Below are 25,410 nucleotides of genomic sequence, written 5' to 3' on the forward strand. Positions count from 1 at the left end.
TGTGATTATGTCATATAGCAGAATGTGATTAGTTCATATCGCAGAATGTGATTAGTTCATATAGCAGAATGTGATTAATTCATATCGTAGAATGTGATTAGTTCATATCCCAGAATGTGCCTGTGATTAGTTCATATAGCAGAATGTGATTAGTTCATATCGTAGAATGTGATTAGTTCATATAGCAGAATGTGATTAGTTCATATAGCAGAATGTGATTAGTTCATATCGCTACAGAGACATATTAGCTTTATGCAATAGCAAATTAGTTACTTAATTACATTGTTTTTACTGCAAAATACTTCAAGTATAGAAATAGCTAACTTGAAGTCGGATATAAGGGTATGTCTTTATTTCTTCTGTATTCTGTAATATTTTTACCATATTTTTCTTATGATTATTTGTTCAATGTTGTCCATTTTACTCTATTCTCTTTATATTTTAGCGCCCCATATTTCTATTTTCTTTATACTTGCCTATTATTCTACATTTAATAAACCTAATCCAGAAATTCTTAAATTATATATAATAATATAATGACTTTGATACTTGTAATAAGTGTAGATTTATTTGTTTCTTTGACCATACCTTTTACACTTTTGGTTTATTATTGAGAAAAACAGTGAATTTTGTAAACAATTTCTTCTTGAAAATATAGGAATCATAAAATGTAGTAAATAGTTTTGTATACGAATAAGAATATGTATTGTTTCAATTAAGGGCCCTTGTATATCACTAAATATGTGTGCATCTTCCTTTTAAACGTATATTTTATCATTACAGAGGATGGCTGGGATGTTGCCTGATTCCATTCTGTGTTGACGCCTGTAAAGATGTTGTTCATACTTGCCCAAACTGTAAACAAATGGTGGGCAAATATAACAGATTGTCATAAAGGCAATAGAAAGGAAGTGGCTGAATACCAGACTTACTATTTTAAATGTTTTAGAGTTTCAAAAAAGTTAATATTGTGAAAATATCAAAAACGTTTTTAAAAATGTGTTTAATTAATAATGTTTTATATTTAATGTTAGTTTTTAAACATAATCATTAATTGTTTTAGTTTAAACATATGATGAAAACAAAAAAATTGTTGTTAGGGATAAACATACAATTATAGAACTACTACAAGTAGGCCTTTAGGAATTATAACTTTGGGGAATATAAACTTGATGAAATATTTTAACTTTGAAAGTTATCAAACCCTAATATTCTTTGATCAAAGTTATTCATTTTATCAGTTTGTGAAAATTTCATGCTTTGGTTTATGAGCCAAAAAAAAAATCCTCGACAGTCAACATTACTCAAGCAAAAAAAGAGGAAAGTTTTGTAAGGTCATAAGATAAAGAATGCCTTATGTGTAACTTTTGTTGTTAATGTATATATGCCTTATAAGTAATGTGCAATTAAATGTAACAAACATAATATAGATCATTGTCCATTGTAATCTCAAAGTCGCTTTTGATTCGTTTTCTCTCAAATTATTATATGTGGAAATCCCTAAATTATTATAACAAAAAAATGCAGTTTCTGTTGGTGTACACAGCAATGTAAAATTACCGAACCCGATAAGAGAGTTGCTTTTTTGGCAGAATTTTATTGACTTTTATGGCAAACCTTTAAAGTTTGATAAAATCAAGCTAGTTCACTTTAGATTTAAGTCGAGGAACAAAATGTATATTATAGAATAAGCCCTTATTTGATCAAATGCTAAAATACAATTTTTCATCTGCTTGTCTGGCGACCTATAGCATAAATTTTGTTAAAAAATGTATCATATTTCGAATTCTTTATTAAAACATTCATTTCTATGTTAAACAAAGTGAAAATGAAAGATTTAAAAAAAAAGAATGGATAAATATATATAAAAACTGAAGATAATAAAAAATAAATTGTTTTAAAACAACATTAAAATATGTTAGTTAGGGAATGACTGTAATATTTTTTTTGTCTATGAAGAAATAACATAAAAAATGTGGTGCACACTGAATAACCCGTGTGGCGGGTTATTTTAAAGGGTGCACCACATTTTTATGTTATTTTGAATAGGCAGAAAAATATTAGTCATTCCTTATAATTTAATACAAAATTCCGTTTTAAGCCGGGGTAAATCATTAAAAAACGTTCATGACGTCAAGGTAATATGACAAAATTATGTCTATGAGCTGATAGACAAAACACTGTCAACCAATCAGAAGACGCGTTACATCCAAAATTAAATTATTGAAATATGGTTACAGACTTTATAAGGATAAACTACTTTCTTAAAAGATTTAGAATTTTATTTTTGAATAAAAATGGCTTGATGTTGAAATATAGTAAGTGCCTTGATACTGTAGTAATTTAGTTTTTTTTTACATCCATGTTTTTATTATCTTTCATCATTTTTATTATTGTGTAAGTTACCTGATTAGTTTTATTGTTTTTACTGTTAATATCATACATTGTGATTATATAAAGTATTTTATCATCTTCTCAGTATTTTTATTTAAACAAAAGTCCTTTCATTAATTTGGGGACTGCACAGTATTTTTTTTAAATATAAAATAAGGATGTAGTATGAATCTATGATTGCCAAATGAGGCAACTATCCACCAGAGCCAAGATGACGTTGATTCGAGAAAATGTAGGTCACCGTATGGCCTTCAACAATAAGAAAAACCCATAACCCATAGCCTGCTTTAAAAGGCCACACATGACAAAATGTGAAACAATTTAATCGAAAAAGACAACGGCCTGATTTATGACAAAACAATAAAAGAAAACAAATATGACTGACAACTTCCAACAACAATGACTGAATTACAGGCTCCTGACTTGAGAAAGGCATATACAGAATGTGTCCGGGATAAAGCTAGTTCAAAGCCAATAACACCTAATAAATAAATCATGTTCTCCCAGACTAAAGTATCAGTTAGTTTACCGTTGAACCACAGGATTTAGTGTAAAAACGTCATAGTATGCAGTCCAAGATGCATGACCGTGTGCAATGCCAACATATATGTAGATAAAGATTTGTCATTTTCTGGCACTGCAAGTGCAATCAAAGAACCCTAATAAAAGCTGTAATAAGTTGCCTGACGTTAAGACGTCAGTAAAACATAAACATAACAAACACAGACAAAAGGCAAATACAGATACTAAAAGAATTTTGTAATAGGAAAACCATAGTAGTATGAACAATAATACACGGTAGCATAAAAAAAAAGAAATAGAACACTGCAGAATGATGAAAAGATAGATGATAGAATCTTCCAATCTGTATACTAGTATACTGGTATAATTAATTAGTGTTGATGAAAACATTTAACTTTGTGATTAAACAAGGTTTGGGTTAAACGTCAATGAGGCACCAACACAACACCACTAAACAATTCCATAGACATCTAGAGGCCAACATACTGTGATAAACATCATGTATAGCTCTTACTTGCCCTAAATCTAGAAAATAAAGGGGAAAAAAAGAGGGACTATTCCAGATCTGCTATCAATTTCTTTTTCCTGATGCCCCAAGTTTCTTAAATGATCTTAACATTTATATTTATAAACTTGTCAACGAGAGAATATTGTAAACCTTTCTATTTTTTTTTCATTTCAGCACATCTCGAAATAAAAAAAAAGACTAATGTGCATACTAAGACAGATCTTTTTGTCAGTAACGGACATATTTCTCGTTTTTTATACGCCCGTCAAATTTTTGACGGGACGTATTATGTTATACAAATGTCCGGCGTCCGTCCGTCTGTCTGTCCGTCTGTCTTTCCGTCTGTCCGTCTGTCTGTCCGTCTGTCTGTCCGGCGTAAACATGTCGCACCGTAACTTGAGAATGACTTATCCAAATTTCATGAAACTTAACATAGTTGTTTCTTATGATGGTCAAACGATCTGTATACTTTTTGGTGAAAATAAGATTAAAACTTTTTGAGTTACGGGACTTAGTAACTAAAACAGGTGTGTCACGGTTTTTTTTCACATGTCGCGCCGTATCTCAAAAACAATTTATGATTATTGCTTAAAACTTTACACACTTCTTAGTTATATTAATCTTAAGATCTGTATACTTTTTGGTGATGATTCAAAATTTTATTTTTGAGTTATTGAGTATTTTGTTAAAAAGGGGGAGGGGTTTTTCACATGTCGCGCCGTATCTAAAAAACAGTTTATGATTATTGCTTAAAACTTTACACACTTCTTAGTTATATTAACCTTAAGATCTGTATACTTTTTGGTTTTGATTCAAAATTTTATTTTTGAGTTATTGAGTATTTTGTAAAAAAAGGGGGAGGGGTTTTCACATGTCGCGCCATATCTCAAAAATGATTTATGATTATTGCTTAAAATTTTACACACTTCTTAGTTATATTAATCTAAAGATCTGTATACTTTTTGGTTTTGATTCAAAATTTTATTTTTGAGATATTGATTTTTTTTTTAAAAGGGGTGTTTTCACATGTCGCGCCGTATCTCAAAAACGATTTATGATTATTGCTTAAAATTTTACACACTTCTTAGTTATATTAATCTAAAGATCTGTATACTTTTTGGTTTTGATTCAAAATTTTATTTTATAGATATTGAGTTTTTTGTAAAAAAATAAAGGGGGGTTTTCGCATGTCACGCCGTATGTCAGAAACTATTTATGCTTATTGCATAAAAATTCACACACAAGACGACGGGCGTATCATGCGCTCATGGCGCAGCTGTTTATTATATAGATTAGACCGTTGGTTTTCCTGTTTGAATGGTTTTACACTAGTCATTTTAGGGGCCATTTATAGCTTGCTGTTCGTTGTGAGCCAAGGCTCCGTGTTGAAGACCGTACTTTGACCTATAATGGTTTACTTTTACAAATTGTGACTTGGATGGAGAGTTGTCTCATTGGCACTCATACCACTTCTTATATCTATGTATATGCTGATTATATGGTTGTGATCGTTGACCTTTCATGCATGTTTCATCTGAGCACGTCTTTGGATAAACCACGTTTGCAAGCTTTAATAGATCTTTACATTATTTGTTTAAAATTGGAAAATTTTGCACGATTATTTTAAATTCTACAGTCTTATTTTGGATTTTGGACAGTTAGGAAAATAGGACTGAAACTGTAAAAAGATGACAATGTCATGTGTGTCTCGTCTCCGTAATGAAAACTAACTTAAAGGTTCATTGTAATGGATTTTTACGAAACACTAAACAAAGTATCCTTCCAGGAATACCAACTTCTATCTGATTTTGAAGATTTTCAGATTTGTCTTTCCAGAGTTGCTGGATTTTAATCATTAAAATCATGAGTTAGGGAGCTACCGGGGGGGGGGGATATGATGAAAAATGTTGTCCTGCATTTTTCATTAGTTGTAATCTCTGTCCTGCTTTTTTATTTTTCACTCTATTCGGCCATGCCTTTTTTTTATTAGTTTATCTTGACTTTGTTTTACATAAATTGTCATCCTCCCTTTTTTCCTCAAGTTGCTGATCTTGCCTTTTTTTTTACTCAAAACTCCTGTCCTGCCTTTTTTTTCTTCAAATTTCATCCTAGCCCCCCCCCCCCCCCCCCGCCCATGAAAATCAAATGGTAGCTCCCTTATGTATAATGAACAAATTTTCTGTAACAGATCTTCATGAATTTATATAAACATGACTTTAACCTTACATTTTGCTGTGTGTTGGACAATATGGATACATAGGATTTCTATTATTTTTTTTTTAAGTTTAAGACAAATGTAAACAAAGTTTTGTGAGTGAAGTCATGGTCTCTCCTCAGTCATCATGGTCATGTACGTATAATTTTTTATTGGGAAATTAAAATATTTAGAAAGTTCTTAAGAAATAGACCTTAAAAAATTATCAATATTCGGTGTTCAAATTATCTTAAGAAAATTAGACTTTGACAAATAAAGTGCTTGACTATTAATACAAGATAAATACTTGTTTTCGACAACTTGAAAACGCCTGCAAAGTAAATAACTTCAAGATAACACGTATACATACAACATCTTTGGTATAAGGGAGATAACCATGACATAATTTATATCTTGAACGCCGTTAATTGTAACCTCCCTTATGCACAACATACTTGAAATATTACAAACTCATATTTTTATTATTACAGTGACACATGCTACAATTGTGTGTTACATACATATTAAGTGAATATGACGGTCGGTTTGGTCCCTACATTAATCGGATTTTTTAGTGATAATTCATTTGTTATCGTTTGCTAACGTTCAGTGGCAAATATTTCATGCATATTAAAATTTTGATGCAAGAACAAACAATTAGGTAGGCTCTGCAAATTTGTTTGGGCGGGCAAGACATGTGGTCCGCCATTGAGAAAGAGGGTATGTAAAGTAATATATGTTGCCTTAAAACAGATCACTTACAAACCCCAAAAATATTTACAGCATGGCTAATAATAAATATATAAAAAAACATAAATACAACCAAAACAACAATAAACCAAGTTTTCTTGTATCAAAGAATGATCGGAGCTACAGAAAGCAAGATTTATTAAGAAAAATATGTATGTGTTTAAAGTTCCCTCCTTTTAGATAAATTAGGGGCTGATTAAGTCAGGCAAAACATGTCACTTGTGTTGGAAGATCATCGTGTGAAACCTTTCCTTACAGAGTCAGGCTTGAACATGTTGAACACACAGATTGATCCGACAAACTTTTATTAATCATCGTCACACAAAGGGCTCCAAAGTACACATGTCTTGTAAATACCCATTCGTCTTTAAGATTTGATTTTAATTTTAATGTTATATCTCAAAATACAGCTGGAAAAATTATATTCATTTTTTCACCTTCACAGAAAATATTAATACACTTAATACACATCTTACTGTCACGCACCATCGGTATACGAAATAGAAATGTTTACATACTACTTGTTATCTGAACCCATTTAGTTTTTTATCTAACGTTATGCAACAAACATCTTTTACAAAACCACAATTAGCAATGTTTAATGAGCCATGCAGAGGTACCTACAGTAAAGTATGAATTAACATAACGATTTTACAGTAACAAGTAGTGCAATAACGATTGTCAACTAAAGAAATCGGAAAGCGGCAACCAACTTTTAAACTATATTGTGTGATATTTGAAAAAGTTTTTTTTTCAGTTTTTCTCAGTACAAGTAAAAAAAGAGATTTTTTTGTATCATTTTGCAATATCCATAAGAACTGACCATGTCGTTTTCTGACGTCTTTGTTTAAAACAAATATCAGTTTAGATATTATGATCATCGTGTCATCATTACAGATAATTAATAGATATGTGACAAATGTGTCAAACAGAAAGCAGATGCGGATTCAGGATTTCAAAAAGAAGGGGAATGGGGGCAAACTAGGCAACGTTTGGAGTGTGACATGTAAAACATCTATGCATTAGCCATATTGTGTAGCTGGAAGCTAAACATAAAGTTTAATTTTTTTTTAAATCTATAGAATGGGTTTGGTTGAGGATGACAAGTATTTAGTTGAAATTGCGGCTTTCAGCTAACAATACAAAAGACTACAGGAATCATCATAAACTTTGGACAGTGCAACAGATCACCCCATCGCGACTCCTCTAAAAAATGGAAGTACAAAATAAGACAAAACAACACGTGGTCCCGATAGCTTGCCTAGGTTAAGGCACAAATTGTGGTGAGGTAAAACAAGGATAAACAAGTTAAAGTGCGAACACACCTCCCTTCCCTTTGTCTATCAATCATTCGTAAAAGTAAAAAACAAAATATAAAGGACCTACACAGTCCGGCTACCAACAGGATTACTACCACTTTGAACAAGGAAATAAAAGAGGGCACATGATTTGGTATTAAACAGGGCCAAATTTGCGCACTCCTACAGAATGCTACATATATATATATATAGCTAATGTAGCCACAGCTGTTGGCTATATATTGTCTCTCAAGAAGAAGCAAAAAGCCTGTAATTTTACTCTGAAAGTTTACGAACAATTTTTTGGATGTCTTAAAATATACTGATACTGAACTCTCAGGCACTGATTAAGTTTGATAGTTATGTTCACCGGGTTTTTTTCTTGATCATAATATTACCTATTCGATACGTGTTTCTGTTAAGGAAGAGTAAGGAGAAATGTGACCAAATTTACTTCTTTTGTCAGATAAAAAAAGGGAAACGAAGATGACGTCTGTTTAGAAAGAGGGATATGAAAACACATAACCACAATACCTGTTGGAATAGAGACATTGAATATGTACAACGTCCCGTGTTTGAGAAGTATCACAGTATCTGCAGGTACACAATAATCTGTACAATAACTCTTTGAGGGATCTGTTGGTAAACTATTGCAAAAAATAGATGATGCTCTTTTCCAAGTGGCAGTCGATCCCAGTAGGGCTTAATGACAAATAAGTAGGTATCGTATCTTCATGGATACTCGTATCTGATTATTACGAAACTGAATTATTCCACTTTGTTGTTTTCATTTTGCAAAATAATATGTCATAGTTCTGAAAGTTTGAAATGTGTTTGTATATAAAAATAGACTGCAGCCCTAATACACAACAAAACATCGGAGCAACACGCAGTCTTCGTTTAAAAAAAATTCAAAATCGCCTCGAGTCTAGACACATAATTGGCTAAAAGACAAGGACCGTTGGGATCAGTTTTAAACTCACTAAAAATCTGTCAGGAACACTGTTCTCAAGAATATGTATAACTTTAGAACAGTTTCCATCAGATACGGGTCTGGCCTAGAAAGGTAGAACCTAGAACAGTTTCCAGCAGATACGGGTCTGGCCTAGAAAGGTAGAACCTAGAACAGTTTCCATCAGATACGGGTCTGGCCTAGAAAGGTAGAACCTAGAACAGTTTCCAGCAGATACGGGTCTGGCCTAGAAAGGTAGAACCTAGAACAGTTTCCATCAGATACGGGTCTGGCCTAGAAAGGTAGAACCTAGAACAGTTTCCAGCAGATGCGGGTCTGGCCTAGAAAGGTAGAACCTAGAACAGAATTGGACAGTTCTAACCTACTATTATAGTTTTTGGACATTTCTTACAAGATTTTATTTCAATATTTTATTTGAACACTCAGACACATAGAACAGGTTCTGACAGTTCTATGCTAGAACAGTTTTGGACGTTCTATCCCTAAAACAGTTTTTGATATCTTGATATCTTGATTGATTCATTCATTTTTTGATTTTAAAATTATTTTTCTAAACAATATTTTTATTGGATATCGTTGTTACTTTTCTCGATTAATTATTTAGTATTGTTCATTTTATAATCATTATTATTGTTTTCTTTTTTTTTGTAGCTTCATGGACTGCTGTTAATATTAGACCTTTTCAACAACTCTCGACACCGACTAATGACACCTACAGTTTACAGGTAAAATGGAGGGGTCGTCTCAAAATTAAAAAAAATATTCATGAAAAATTTTACGTTTACAACTTCGATTTATCGATTTTGCAATATTTTGACGAAAGAACATATTCCAAACAAATATGAATTATACCTTTCTCTTTTCTTAATAATGTATTTATACAACATTTTATGTTGAAATTATTCAACTAAATAAAGGAAATAGTTTATAATTACTTCACATTGTTATCTGCCTTTTTAAGTTTGTTTCTTGTTAAATTTCATGTGAGTATTTAGGGATCAGCCATTTAACTTTAAAGGGGGATGTTATGTTTTTATTTAGTTTTAGACGCTATCTATCAAATTACTTTTTTTCAAAATTTAACACTATATGGTAGGAGGAAATGCTGGATTCAGGATATTTTTTTTCATCTGGTTGACCACAGTATTTTTTTTCTAATCACATTGGGGATCAGAATATTTTGTAAGGAAAAAAATTGTCGTTCCTTTAAATAAGCGTGTCTGTCAACGCAGATTGTTCCAATAGCGATAAATTCGTTTTTGTAATGCTATTTATCAAATTTGAAGGAGGAACATGTTGTGTTGTTACACCATTGTCCCAGGTTAGGGGAGGATTGAGCGCTCACAAAAATATTCAACTCTGCCACATTCTTTATTTGCTTGTCCCATGTCAGGAGCCTATAGCTCAGTGGTTGTCGTTGGTTCGTGTCTGTCATATTTGTTATTTCTAAAATTGTTTTGATATAGATTAGGCTTTTAGTTTTCTCTATTGAATTGTTTCATACTTTTATAGCCGACTATACGGTATGGGTTTTTCTCATTGTTGAAGGCCTTACAGTTGCCTATAATTGCTTAGATTCACATCATTACAACTTTGGTGGATAGTTGTCTCATTGGCAATCATATCACATCTCCTGATTTTTATATTGTAACAGGACTTCACGTCACTTGTTGTACACATTCAATTGTGGGAGGGGTAAACGCCTATTGAGGTAAAGATAAACGGAAATGGGTATATCGATAATTTAGAAACGTAGGACTACTCCGCTTCAAGATACCATGCTAAAGATGATGTGTTTCCTTAATCAATTGGAATCAGCTACGGCACCATTTTTTCAAGTCCGCGCCACATGCGCATTTTCACAAGTATTGTGTCTTCAGTGATGCGTATGATATTTATATCTCAACAGAGCTTGTTGTCATTGCACTGTTTTTTTAACTGATTGGCCGTTATAGGTTGCCCGTGTCCCGAAAGGCAACATAACGTGTGCTTTTGTCGTAGATTCCTTTCCCTGCATGTTCCCGAAAAATGACCTTCGTGTGTTTCGCAAGAAGCGAAAACTGCTCACCCTGCCCCTTTTCAGGACATAGCTTTGGTTTTTCTACTCTTTTATCCTTTTTTCCCGCGCATAGTGGTTTATAAATTTCATTTCTGACCATACATAGGGGAGGTCTATATCCAATTGTACCAGTATTGTCTGTTTTATATGTTGCACTGTGTGATTTTATTCCCTTCTGCGGAAGTCATAAGAATAACAAGAAAACGGAAACAAAATATAACGATTTGAATCTGATACTGAATCAGAAGAGACACGAAGGGTCTTTCAAAATCTTGGTATCTATTCTGTTATGAATTTGTTGTACTGCAGCTGATAACCACGTGAAGTTCTTTAGGGCGAGGCAATTCATCAGCTTCCTCCCCTCTCTCTGGTCAGTTACGGCATCTGGTTGCCGGGGACCAGGTCTAGCAACGGCACAGAAAGCCGAATAATTTAAAAAGAAAGAGAAGAAATTAAAATTGCATTGTCGCTCATATCGATTTCACGTTGAACATTAAATTTGTGAATTAAAAAGAAATATAAAGTCATTAGTATCATTGAGGCATCCGATGCCAAGATGAACAGACATTGTAAAATCGTGTTACTTTGTACCGCCCTAGTCGACAGACATAAAACAATGATTAATTAAACAATCTACTACAAAATACAGGTCTGTTTTTTGTTTGTTTGTTGTTTTTTTTTCGTTTCCCGACTTGACGTCTAACAGAAATGAAACAATGAAGTCCTTCTTGTCTTCATAGTCAAGTCACAAATAAGTTTAATTTTGGTAAGCAAATACTTAATAAACAAAATAAGGTGCGGTATACAATAAATGCTTTTATACACGTTTTGTTGGATAGTTCTCATTGGCAATCAAAATAATCATATGTGATCTGTAGTAAATATCTTTTTTTAATTTCATTTTTGAGACGACCCTTCATATCTCACCTGTCGTAGTCGTTCTCAACTGTAGGTGTCGACAATTGTTGAAAAGGTCTATTAGCACGTGCCAAAATTTACGTTATGATACTACACCATATATGTATCATTCAACAAGATTGTATTGTCTCAGTTAAACTGGGGTATAAAAACACTCCCGAGAAAAATGATATAGTCCATGACTGTATTGTCATGAAATATAAGTTCCTTTATAACATTAGTTCCAAATGGAAAAAAAATACTTCAATATCATTTGCACTGGGAGGAATATTACAGTATTTTTTCGTGACGGAATAATGTGTTCAAACATGAACAGACGTTACAGTATTGTTTATTATAAAGTTTCCAGAGGAACTTCTGTAAGGAGGAAAAAATAAGCCTTGCCACTTTAATCTGTAATAAAAATTCCGGAAGTGTTCCTCGATCTGTATAATTGTCTTTGTAAAGAGAATAATAAAACTAGTATTTTGGATGATAATCACGGAAATATTTTAAGTTTACTTCTTCACTATTTAAAAACGTTATTATATATACAAATAGTTTGTGTAAAATAATTAAAAACACGGAAAAATAATAGGACTGAAACATGCATCCCAGACTGTTATTATTTTCAGTATTTAATCCTATTTATCTAAGATATGACTTGCAGGGTTAATCAAGCTAACGAACTCTGTTCTATATCACTTCACAGAGCTTCTCTTTTTCATGTCAGTTTTGGACAGTTCTCCCCTACTTCACAGAGTCGCTCTTATTTACGTCAGTTTTGGACAGTTCTACCCTAGAACAGATTTGAACAGATCTACCATAGAACTGATCCGGACATATCTACCCTAGAACAGATTCTGACAGATAGTTCTACCTTAGAACAGTTTTGGAAAGTTCTATCGTAGAACAGCTTCTTACATTTCTAGTTCAGAAACCATCCTGACATTTCTACCCTAGATTTGATTCTGACAGTTCTATCCTAGAACTGATCCTTACTGTATACTATACAAACACACGTACGAGTAATGTCAACTGTCAGTATTAACTAATATACAGATAGAGACATGTTCGTGTAATATCTTAAATCAGGAGCCTCATCAGAGGTCTGATTGTTTTCGTCATTTGAAGACTATAGTGTTGATGGCAGATCTCTGATCGTTTGTGTAAAATTTATTCACCACATTTAGTCTGAGAAACTATATGTTGACCTCTTGACGTCTTCTGGATTTTTGTGCCGTTTTATTGCTTGTATTCATTCGTATCCTTTGAGAGAGAAATAAGTCTACCCGTCGCTGTTTTTGAACATTCATGTTAGCAAAACCCGCAGTAAAACTGTCAGAAAAATACAAAATATAAAACGGCGAATAAAATAAAGTCTCGAGAGGTTACTGAATATGCACAGGAATGTCTGATAAAAACATGAAGGCAATAGGTACGCACACATTGACATATGGCGGGCTCAAGCAATAGTTTTTTGAAAAGATGACTGTTTTAAATGCTTCTGATGCGAAGGACAACATCAAATCAAGAATAAAATTATTAATGTCTGAGACTATATGAAAACTGTTCGTTAAGACGTTCGACAATCTCTGATCAAAATTGCATGCAACATTTTATTCTGAGGCATGTACTGATGTTATTTTACTTTGTGTCCGTTGTACCGTCATGTCAATACAAGTATGATCATATGAATGACGGAAGCTGATTTAGAACCTTGCAGAAGTACCTAATATTAGCTTTTTGAAAAGATTGCTGTCTAAAACATCCAAGTGTATGCTTCGAGATAGAAAAGTAACATATACAACATTTAAGGTAAGTATATGTTATAAAAAATTAAAATTTTTCAATTGACAATTTTCAGTTTGATGAAGAAAAGAAGTTTTTAAACTGCAAATGTAACTAGTCGAGAATTAATGAGACCAGGATCCTCCGTGTTTTGTCAAAGTCCTAACTAAATAACACATATAATTATGTTAGACGATACCAAGCTGGAAAAGGGGGGGGGGATGTAATCAAAAGGACAATACACGATCGAGATGCGACTAGTGCATGTACATGTATAGACGATTCCAAGTCAACCAGATAAAGCTGGCTAAAGAAAACCATACTCAAAAGGACCAGACAGCGAAAAGTCATGTGAGCTGAGCAAAAGACAACATGTTGATTTATTGTACACGGTTTAATAACTTTCAAATGAAAACATGCAGGTAAATTACCGTACTGATAATACAACGATATAGTTAAATAGTATTTTCACATACTGTCTATAATAAATTCATTTATAAAAGTTACACTAGTCTTGCTTGACACATTGCGCTTCTAAATTTGTCTTTAAAAAAATGCCTTCAGAATAAAAATTTTACATAGTTCCCATACTATAATTACTATATAAGATATCTTTGTTCTGTCAATAAATCAATGAATGAAATTTAAAAAGAACCCGCTGAAGTCTTCAGAAGATTTAAATTTGATTATTTTCTGCATGTTATACGTTTTTTGGTGCCGTCTTCAATTACCAGGGAATATCATCCTGCTTCCCTATCTCTCACGTCTTCATATATTAACTATAATTTGCATGTTTCTTTAAAGCTTCTTTTAATTACCCGGCGTCTTCATATGATTGTAAATTAACAATATAACGACAAATACAACTGTATTTCTTAATTTCCCCTGGACTTTGTTAATACACCAGTGCACATATTACACGTTTACCTGAATATATACGCATCCGCTTTTGACGAAGTACTTCCTTCAACAAAATGGCAGCGCAAGGTAAGACACTTCTGCTGTTGTTATATATATACATGTATATATATATATTTTAATTTATACAGTCAGTGAATACATGTAAATAAAAGGGAATGCAGAAATAAAATGAAATGTGAGATATTCGTAAATAAAAAAAAATAAAAAAACGTCACAAAAACTGTATATCTATTTTTTTTTCTTCATCATCTTAATATATGAGGAAATATATGAAGGCAGGCTTAAGTAATATGTTTTCTTCTCCCTTTTCCTTCCTCGTTTTTTTTTTTGTTTTTTGGTTTTAGTTTACTTTTATATATAGTCCCACCTTAATCATCACATTAATGTATAACATAATTCCTGAGATAATTCATAATAAATCTCTGCTACTAAACTACATAAATTTTACAATTTCATCAGGTTGACACGTTATATTTTTGACAATTAATATTACATACAAATAAGGAGATATTGTATGATCGCCAATGAGACCACTATTCATTAAAAAGCAACAGGGAAAGATTTGAACAATTAAAGGGTACCATATGGCCTTCTACAACAAGCAATATACATACCGTGGGATAAACCATAAAAGACCCGGAATGAAAACTCCGAAACAATTTTAAGATAAAAACAAAAAGCCTGATTTATTTAAGGAATGACTGTAATATTTTTTCTGTCTATGAAGAAATAACATCAAAAATGTGGTGCACACTGAATAACACGCATAGCGGGTTATTTTAAAGTGTGCACCACATTTTTTATGTTATTTCGAATAGACAGAAAAAATATTACAGTCATTTCTTATAATTTAATTTAAAATTCCATTTTAAACCGGAGTAAACCATGAAAAAACGTTGATGACGTCACGGTCACATGACAAAATTATGTCTATGAGCTGATAAACAAAACAACGTAAGCCAATCAGAAGACGCGTTACATCCAAAATTAAATTATATTACAATAAACGGAAAACGGAAAACAACAGCAATCATTGACAACCGTTTGATTACATGTTCTTGGCTTGGGACATACAAATAAACCTGTAAGTCAGGGTTAGAGATGTGTGTTAGCACTCAATCCTTCCTCCCAACCTTGGACAGTGGTTTAACAACAGAGCATAATACCAAACTGATCCAAACTGTAAAAAATCAGTTGGAAAGGTCTTAACTCAAAGATCGACACTAAGCGCAAAACAAAGACAAACAAAAGAACAGGGTTCCGATGTCGGACATCCCCGTTTCAAGAGCGATGATTAAAAAAAAGATTTTGTTTGGGATCTTTAAATCTTTTTATAAATATCTTATAGAAATGTAGGCTTGAGAGCCCTATGATGCAATTTTATATATAATTGATATTTCCAAGGGGCACTACTTTTTAAAAACTGTTGATCGACACTGATTTTCGAAATTTGTACGATTACACCTTTGATATAAATTTCATAAAATCTAGCAAGAATTGTAAGATTTGGTCATTATATATATAAGTATTCATCTTCTGTTTAGCTGTCTGTAAAAATCTATGTACTTATCTCTTTATCTAATTATAATGAATAACATTAACTCATGTCGTTAACATCTAGTAAAGATGTCAGTTGTGTGTCTGATATCTTGGAAATATATGAATGGTTGATGATCTAATAAATATAATTGAAATATGATTACTAGTATGGACTAGGTGATTTTAGTAATAAATCAATATATGAATTGTGGGTGGTTTCGAAACGCAAGTTGGACGTCTTTACTCAATCCCCTCTAAAAATTACACCAAACACAAAATCTTACGGAATTTTGGTACTGCGAATCACTCCGTAGTTTTTTAGAAAGGTCAAACTTGTGTTTCTTTGTATCCCGTTGGTATGAGGGTCCGGATTGGGGGTCCTTCATTTCTGTATTCTTTAAGTTTTAAGGCCATTTTTCTCTATTTTTTATACTTTTTGCTCATTATTCTCTATTCTTTATATTTTAGCACCTTACTGTTCTCTATTTTTTTGGTCCATTTTCTCTATTCTTTATATTTTTTGCTCATTATTCTCTATTCTTTATATTTTTTGCTCATTATTCTCTATTCTTTATATTTTTCGCTCATTTTTCTCTATTCTTTATATTTTTTGCTCATTATTCTCTATTCTGTAAAACCCCATCCACACCCTCTGGTGTTCTGGTATAGTCTCCCGATTTGTTAATTCAATGCTATCGCAATAAAAGTGGCAAATAGATGCATCAGTGTCTTTGATATTTTTTTATTAAAAGAACCCTGTCACTGTAGAGTGGAATACCATTTTAATTACATACAGTTTTAAATTAGTTTAGGCATATAACATACGATAAAGTGGATTTTAACGAAAGTATCCATATATTTAGTACAATCGAAATGATTTTGACGTAAAGACATTCGATGAACCCGGATATTTTATTATGTGTGTTATTTTCAAAAAATGTCGAATTTTCAGTACACTTATGCCTAAATTTTTATTTTTAAAGGAAAATGCAGTTGTAAGTGTTAAATGAAAGTTTGTAGGATTAATGAGTCGGAATATCAATAATAAACACGATTCAGATCTATTTAGATTAAAATATGTTTAAGTCCCATTTTGCGTAATTTCTGTGCGTACGGTGTCGGGGTTACACATTTCAAATGATTTTTTCCCTATTTTCAGATTGGCTTTCTATCTGCAAAAGGAACTATTTTAGAATGTTGATAATAAATCTAACGAAAAATCACAGCTTCTTTATTATTCTGTGTAACATTTTTTCTACAAACTAAATTCAATCGGCGTACATGAAATGCATGTCTATCCTGTTATCGCTACTAAGTCAAACGTTAATTTTCTCCCTATGAATATGGAACTATGCAGTGATGATTTCAAAAGCACAAAGCTTCATAAAATTTAACACAGCACGTTTCTTGCATAACAGTGTAGAGAAAAGACAATTCAAGACATTTATAGTTAAAAAAAAATAGTGGGTACCCTTTTGTCATGTCTATGCTGTTACCAACATATTTATTAATTACTCCAATATTATACTTGTAAAAAGTGCAATTACGTGTTGGAAACGAAAATCACAGAAGTATTACATTATCACCTCATCAAAGGGAGTAGTTATTTCAAAAGAACTTTCATAAATGAAGAAATTTGTCTATCCTGTTATGTCTATCCTGTTACTATGATTACTATGGTAACAGTAACAGGATATAGACAATATTTGACAGAAACGTCTTTAAAAAGTTTATACTTACATATAGTTTTACACATAATGAAATGTTTGGTTGTTTGAACTCATTTAAAGGTTACAACGTCTTAATTTTCGCAATTTAGCATATACAAATGCAATACTGCTATCAGTAACAGGATAGACAAAAAGGGTAACAGGATAGAACTTAATACATTGATATATCGTTAACGTACGTTCTTGTTACCAAAAAAAAAAGAAGACAAAAGTAAACCAACATGCGACGGATTACTTGATGTTTGGGTTTATTACAAAAGAAAAAAATGCTGAACATTATTAATTGCTATCTTAGACTTGCGTTGCTGGTGGTTATTTTTATCACCTTTGAAAACCAATTTTTAGAAGTATTTTTCAGTACAACAAGGAAAATTGACAAATAATCTATCATTACTCAGAATGAAAATATATAGAAGTTTTTACTCTTGAAAACCATCTTATTGGTTATGAAAAACAAGCTTAAAATTTTATCGAAACCTTTTCTAAATAACCCAAAATTTCTTTTAAACATGGTAAAAGGAGAAACAAAATACTGCACCACCTATCAAAAAATATTTCAATATGTTCTCTATGACATTATCAAGATGGCATCTTTTTATATGTTGTTCCTGAAGTACTGTTTGTTTTGATTTGCTTATGAAGAGGATTGTTTGAATAAGTAACTTTTATTCAATTTTGCAATTTCAAGATTCGACATTTTTGAAAATGACCCATGTATGTGAGAGGCCTTAAGTAAGCTTGTGTCAAATAGCTAGAAATATGAAATGCACTTTTAATTTAACCTCCTTTGAAAATGAATAAAAGGAGATGTGGGGATTCGTTACTGAGAAAGCAACTGATCAACACCAAAGAACTTTAAAAACAAAACAACAATTTACGTAGATGTTGTAACGGAATCTTCAACACCAACATGTTTCCATACAAAATCTAAACTCTAAATCGCCACGAATCTATACAAAAATTGTGACTATAGATATAAGTTTTGAGGACCTATACCATCGTCACTTTTCTCTATATAAAAGACAAACAGAACAAAAGAAAAAGAGAAAAAAAAGAACACAAAAAACAAAAGAAAAAGAAAAAGAAAATATAAAAACATAATAAAACAAAAAAACAAAAACGAGAACCAGAAAAGAAGAAGAAAAAACAATACGCCAAATTATAAAAAAAATATGATCTTGTGAAAAATAAGCTTTCATTATTTGCATAATGATCCCACTCTATGATATTGTATTATGTATTTGACCTCATGTTACACGTTTAAATGTTTCTGAGTGCTTTCTAATAAATCTGAATCTACACAATAAGTTGATGAACCGAATTCCAGTACAGTGAAGCTTAAAAATAATGAACAAAAAATTACAGAACGAAATTATTGTATTACTACTATTGTGTTATATTATATATTTTCAGTTGTAATCAAGTCAGCATATTCATTTCTTAAATCACCCCCTTCAGCCCCCGTATTCAAATGGTCGTCCCCTTAGCATGGTATCGACCGAACTGCATTTAGAGTTTGCCACTGGACTTAATAAGATATATCCACCAATCTCTCCATTTTTCAAATACTTTCCAGAGTATTATTTTTTCTACAATAAATCACTGCATGTCTGATAAAAATTAATTTAAGATTTTGACCAATTTTTAGTCATGGAAAAATTACGTTCAAGAAAATATATCATTAGTACAAATTACAGTTTTCACAAACCTAATTTTCCTTGTGGTATACATGTACTACATCCTGTGTTTTGATTGGTCCATGTCATGGCTACATGAACACCTGCAATGAAGAAGCGAAGGCAAAACTGCATCTTTTTGCAATTTCCTCATAAACTATTACTTGTTTCAAATGGGAAAACTACAAGAAAGTCTTTTTACCTAACATTTTATTAAGAACCGATAAAGATTTTTTTTCTTTGCATTATCGTCATATTTGAGAAGACAATTTTGTTTCCCTTATACCCTCTTCAGATAGGGTCTCAGCGAAATTCATGTGATACATTTTTAGAATCGTAGATGGTTGATAAAAAAACTGCCAGCAGTACTTAAATTTTATCACACAGTCTGAATCTTAATGAAGGACCATCTAAAAATAAAGCGGTGTTCTCTCATATGATTATGACTACGCACCTCGTGACTAAAATTTGTTGATGTCACGCTTTTAAAAGGGACAAAAATTTTATTCTTTAATATGCATTTACATTTTCATTTCCATATGCACAAAAGTATTCAAATCTGTAGAAAAAAAATATTCGAAGGTTATAACATTTTTAAAATCTTATTTGTGTACTGAATAACTGAAACTTTTCTAATTTATCAATCCATGTGAAGTCAATGATATAAGAGAGAACAAATGCATAATGTATGAATTTTAAGTTTGTTAACAACGCACTGAAAGAATTCATTGCTCATATTCAATTGTATAAAAAAAGAGAAGAAACGGCCAATATGACAGAGTTTGTCAGTGTTGATGCCATTTACCACAGCAATAGACCAAAACCAGAAAATTCACAAATTTAGTTCCTGTTCAAAAATCGCAGGTCTTTCGATCCAAAACTAGGTTAACTAGACAATATCTTCAGCGACATGGCTACTGAACAATCAAACACCACGAAAAGAAACGTAAATATTGTTGACATGTGTTCTCATGTGTAAAGGAAAGGGGAGAATTGAAAAACGATAAAGATGAAAAAAAAACCTTTTAAGATGCATTTCTATTTTCATTTCCGTTAAGTGCACACACAAAACTATTCTATTCTGAAGTAGAAAAAAACCATTTCAAGGTTATAACACTAAATCGGATTGTGTCATTTACTGAATAACTGAAATTTTTTCGATTTATAAATAAATGTGATGTCAATGATATAAGAAAGGAAAAATGCATTTAAATATAAAAGTATGAATTTTAATTTTATCAACAACAATCAAAGACCATGAAAAGAAACGTAAATATTGTTGTGTTCTCTTGTGTAATGGAAAGAGGAGAATTGAAAAACGACAAAGATGCATGTAGCTGATTTTTTGTTGTTTGTTTTCTTGAGCAGCAGTATTAACCAACAACTGTGGCTACCTAAGATAGTTTCCTGTAGTAGCTAGCCCATCTTGACATTGTTGTACAGCTTATCTGCCTTTTTTTAGATCTTTAAATGTGAGTAGGTCATCCTGTTGGTAGTTAGGTTTTTATTGTGTGTTTGACTGTCTAGATAGTCAGAATAAGTAGGGTAGGTTTTGCGCATGTAAGACTGGTTTAAATTCACCATGTTTGGGGCCTGTATATGTAGTCATGCTATCAGGACATGTGTTGTTTGTACGTTTATTTGTTCGGAGGGGTTTGTGGTTGGTGTGGTCTGCTGTACTGTCCATATTTATGGTAATTCTTGTTATCCGTATTTATGTATCATAAAATTGAGAATGGAAATGGAGAATGTGTCAAAAAGACAACAACCCGACCAAAGAGCAGAAAACAGCATAGGCGGAATAAGGTGGGTTGGTTTTGCGCATGTAAGACTGGTTTAATTTCACCATGTTTGGAGCCTGTACATGTAGTCATGCTATCAGAACCATGTGTTGTTCGTTATTGTTTAAAATTGAGAATGGAAATAAGGAATATGTCAAAGAGACAACAACCCGACCAAAGAGCAGACAACAGCCGTATTTGTTCGGAGGGGTTTGTGGTTGATGTGGTCTGCTGTACTGTCCATATGTATGGTAATTCTTGTTATCCGTACTTATGTATCATAGGCGGAATAAGGTGGGAGGGTTTTGCGCATGTAAGACTGGTTTAATATAACCATATTTTGCGTATGTACACACTAGTACATGTAGTCATGCTATCAGAACCATGTGTTGTTCGTTATTGTTTGTACGTTTATGTGTTAGGAGGGGTTGTGCATGGTTGATGTGGTCTGCTGTACTGTCCATATTTGTGGTAATTCTTGTTATCCGTACTTATGTATCATAGGCGGAATAAGGTGGGAGGGTTTTGCGCATGTAAGACTGGTTTAATATTACCATAGTTTGCGCCTGTACACACTATTACATGTAGTCATGCTATCAGAACCATGTGTTGTTCGTTATTGTTTGTACGTTTATTTGTTAGGAGGGGTTTGTGGTTGATGTGGTCTGCTGTACTGTCCATATTTATGGTAAATCTTGTTATCCTTGTTTATATGTCATATGTTTTGCCAACATAAGTTACCCAAGTCAAGGAGGTGTCTGTGGTTGCTGTTTACTTAATTCTAATTCTTGTCATTCTATAAATTGATGTGGATGCACATTTGTTGAAGTCATTCTTAGCATGTATAGAATCGTGGTATTTTTTTGCCGCCAAAAAAGAAACACATGAGCACAAGAATAAAATACTATTAAAACTATGCTTTTAGTGCTTGTCTGTTTTTAAATTCAATATATAGTTGTTCTTATCAAATGACATGTCTGTTGTAGCCCCGCCTCCTTATAGTCAACAAAGCAACCCACAAGGTCAGATACAACAGACAGTAGTCTTAGCACAACCGACGGTAGTGGTGTCCCCACAATACGGTGACACTCCCGTAAGGATACAGTGTCCGGCGTGTAAAGCAGATGTGATTACTTCGACTTCTTGTGAACCTGGTATGCTGGCGTGGATCATTTGTTTGGTTTTGTTTTTCACTGGGTATGCAAAAACTGTAAATTCAGAAATTATTGCGTGCATTTGTTATTGCGGTTGTTGGACATTGGTCAAAAATACGAAATTGATTATTCAGGAAATGTTGCATACAAATAATGCACAGGCACTTACTTGTCTTTGAAAAAATCCCATATATATATATATATATATATATATATTGTTAAAATAGACTTTTTCACTTTTTTTTAGTCTTTTGGAAATTGTTGTTTGTGCTGTATTTAGACCCCTCTACCAAGAAATTTGTTTTGCATGCACACGTATAAAAATTGCGGTTTTTATCCAACGCAATCATAGGTTTGAACGTTGTTTTCAATTTAGACTTTATATATATATATATATATACCTTGATATAAGGCGTTAATATTAAGAATATACGATTTTGTAACACTGACAAGGGCCTGTTAAATAATGCCATCGAAATTTAATGCGCAAGGTTTTTTTTGGCGAAACATATCTCGTCGTCGCAATTTTCGCAATAATAAAAACATCGCAATAATTTCTGAATTTACCGACTTTCTTGAATATCATATCATTTAATTTCACAACTAAATGTATATTGTTGCTTGAAACAGAACTTAGTATCTGGTTTAATATGTGTAACAGTGGTAAACAGCTAGTAAAACTTAACAGCAAACTGTAAAAATTATCTAAAAAAAGGCTTGACTCATCAGATCGACACAAAGCTAAACAAATCCAAACTAACAAAAAACACTAAAGACAAAAAGTACCGATCTAAGAGTACTCGCAGTCACTGAAAGCCAGTTCAAAGCCAATTTCAACTAATTAATAAATAAATCATGATTCCTAGACAAACATTTGAATTACTACAAAGCCAATGGATTTAGTGTAAAGTTTCTTTGGTATCGAAATGAATTATTATGAGTAAACATCTCAGTTTTATATATAATCTATAAATAATTTATGTGAATATGACTATAACTAATCGATGCAACTCCCTTAGGATATTGGACCATAAGTGTTCAAAACTGCATTAATTGGAATTAAAACAAATTTAGTTATGTTTCAATTTATCAATAACAAAATCCGATGACAAAAAACCTTGGACTTGGTAAGAGCTATAGAAGATTAGAGTTCAATTAAAATGAGTTAAGAAAAACATTCTATTTTTAAAGCATTACAATTTTTTTTATGGCAAAATAATGTTATCTTTATTTATGAACATGGTACAAATTGAGATTTTCATTTGCTACCATGTTAAAATGTGACGTTTATGCTTATACCATGGTAAAAATTATCAATATGTGAATACCAGTAAGAAACCCAATGTCCGTCAATGTCAAGTAACCTTGAATAAACTAAAAACATGTCAATTCTATTCTTAATTGACCTTGTTTTATGTGACCCCTGACCTTGTTCATGTGAATTTATAACAAAGAAGATGTGGTACGATTGCCAATGAGACAACTCTCCACAAGAGACCAAATGACACAGAAATTAACAACTATAGGTCACCGTACGGCCTTCAACAATGAGCAAATATTTGACGTTGTTAATGTGAAAACTTGTATTTGACCTTGTTAATTAGAGTACATGACCTTGTTAACACATTTTTGTTATGATATGATTTCAGGTTCTGGTTATGCTGTGTTATCCCGCTGTGTATAGATTCCTGTAAAGATGTAACTCACACGTGCCCGAATTGTAGACATGTTGTTGGGAAGTATAGCCGAATGTGATAACTGTGAACCTCTGATAATCAAGCTTCTGTATAGCTATTCAATCCTCTGTTATATACTTTTTTTCATACTCCAGGCACTGACCAATCATCTTGAATTCCTTTTAGGGGAAGATGTAGGAGCATGGAATTTATTGGAATTCAATAACAAATTCTTGGTCATGTACGTTATGAATTTGTTTGTTTGTTTGACATAAGTAAAAATTGTTAGTCCTGAGAAAATAAAACACGCGTATGATGCCCCCCCTCCCCCTTTGTTGGTCTGTGCCTTATATAAAGTATTTGCATGTCTTCAGTGTATGCCCTAGAGATTAAACTGTTAGTAATTACTTAATATGTGATAAGCCTACATTGCTGTGTTAATTATGCATACTTTTTAACAACTTGATTAATGTCCATTTATTCTGCACAAATGTGTAGTTTATTATTATACAAGTACTTTATAGATCGGTCATATAAAAAAAACATTATCGGTTCGAATTTTTGTTGTTGTAATTTGTTTATTTTTGACATAAAGACAAATTACATCAAGCTTAATTTTTACATGTGTACAGTTTCAAGTATAGTCTGATATTTCCTTTAAAGTCTATTATATTACATCTCAAAATAGCAAACATAAACAATGATATAACTATAATTTGTGAACCCAATATGCAATATTTAAATCACCTAGGACAGATTCTAAGGACAACCATTTTTGTCTCGCCTGCGACGAAAGTCGTGGAAAGCGAGACGTAGGGATTGCTTTTCCGGCGACGTTGACGTTAGTTTGATAGGATCTACTTGTAATAGATCAATGATATTTTGTATGAAGTTGCATTATTATCAGAACATATCAATTTGACAACTTATTTAAGAGCCTGTCCCCTAGGACATGGTCCAGTGACTGAATTAATTAGCAATTTTCAATGTTAAGTTTTCTGCTCAAGTTAGTTTGATAGGAGCTACTTAAAATAAACAACGATATTTTCTATAAGGTTACATCACTGTCTGTACATCTCAGTTTGTCGACCATTTTCAGGTCCTGCCCACTAAATCATGGTCCAGTGACTGAATTAATAAGCAATGTTGCTGTCCATCAGATTGTATTTTTCTGAATTTTATGCCGACAGGCGAGACATATCTCCGTGTCAACAGTTTATTCATATATATCTTCTTATTGTTTAGGAGATAAATAATTCACTGTATGTTGTTCTATTCTAACACAATATTTTAAATATTCAGTACAACCTTTCACAGAAGGTTTTTCTCCTGAATTTTAAAAGCTATAAATATAATATTTTTAAATCAACATTATATGTTGAATTGTATTATATAGGTAAAAATATTTCCCCATTACCAAAAATAACATCCCTTGCATCAATCTGTTCCAGGGTAAATCCCCGTTTTAATAATAAGTTTTGAAGTGCAATCCAAATATTTCTACCGTATATATATTCCCAAAAGATATGTTATAAGCTTTCTTTGGA

The 25,410-nt window shown here is 32.2% G+C and overlaps 1 protein-coding gene and 1 long non-coding RNA gene across 2 annotated transcripts in view; both read left to right on the top strand.

The window, feature by feature from the left end:
- Positions 1 to 2,474, top strand: part of LOC127714593 (lipopolysaccharide-induced tumor necrosis factor-alpha factor homolog) — a 54,552-nt gene extending 52,078 nt beyond the window's left edge. The window contains exon 3 of the mRNA XM_052220670.1: positions 784 to 2,474. Within this exon, the coding sequence (XP_052076630.1) occupies positions 784 to 895 (112 nt within the window). The 3' untranslated portion in view covers positions 896 to 2,474. The remainder of the gene's footprint in view (positions 1 to 783) is intronic.
- An 11,386-nt stretch (positions 2,475 to 13,860) lies between these two features.
- Positions 13,861 to 24,421, top strand: LOC127714603 (uncharacterized). The gene is made up of 2 exons (XR_007987814.1): positions 13,861 to 14,373; positions 23,837 to 24,421. It is a non-coding gene; the product is annotated as an uncharacterized LOC127714603 (long non-coding RNA).
- The last annotated feature ends 989 nt before the right edge of the window (positions 24,422 to 25,410 follow it).

This window comes from Mytilus californianus, unplaced genomic scaffold (genome assembly GCF_021869535.1).
Source record: "Mytilus californianus isolate M0D057914Y unplaced genomic scaffold, xbMytCali1.0.p SCAF_9, whole genome shotgun sequence".
Lineage (NCBI taxonomy): Eukaryota > Metazoa > Mollusca > Bivalvia > Mytilida > Mytilidae > Mytilus > Mytilus californianus.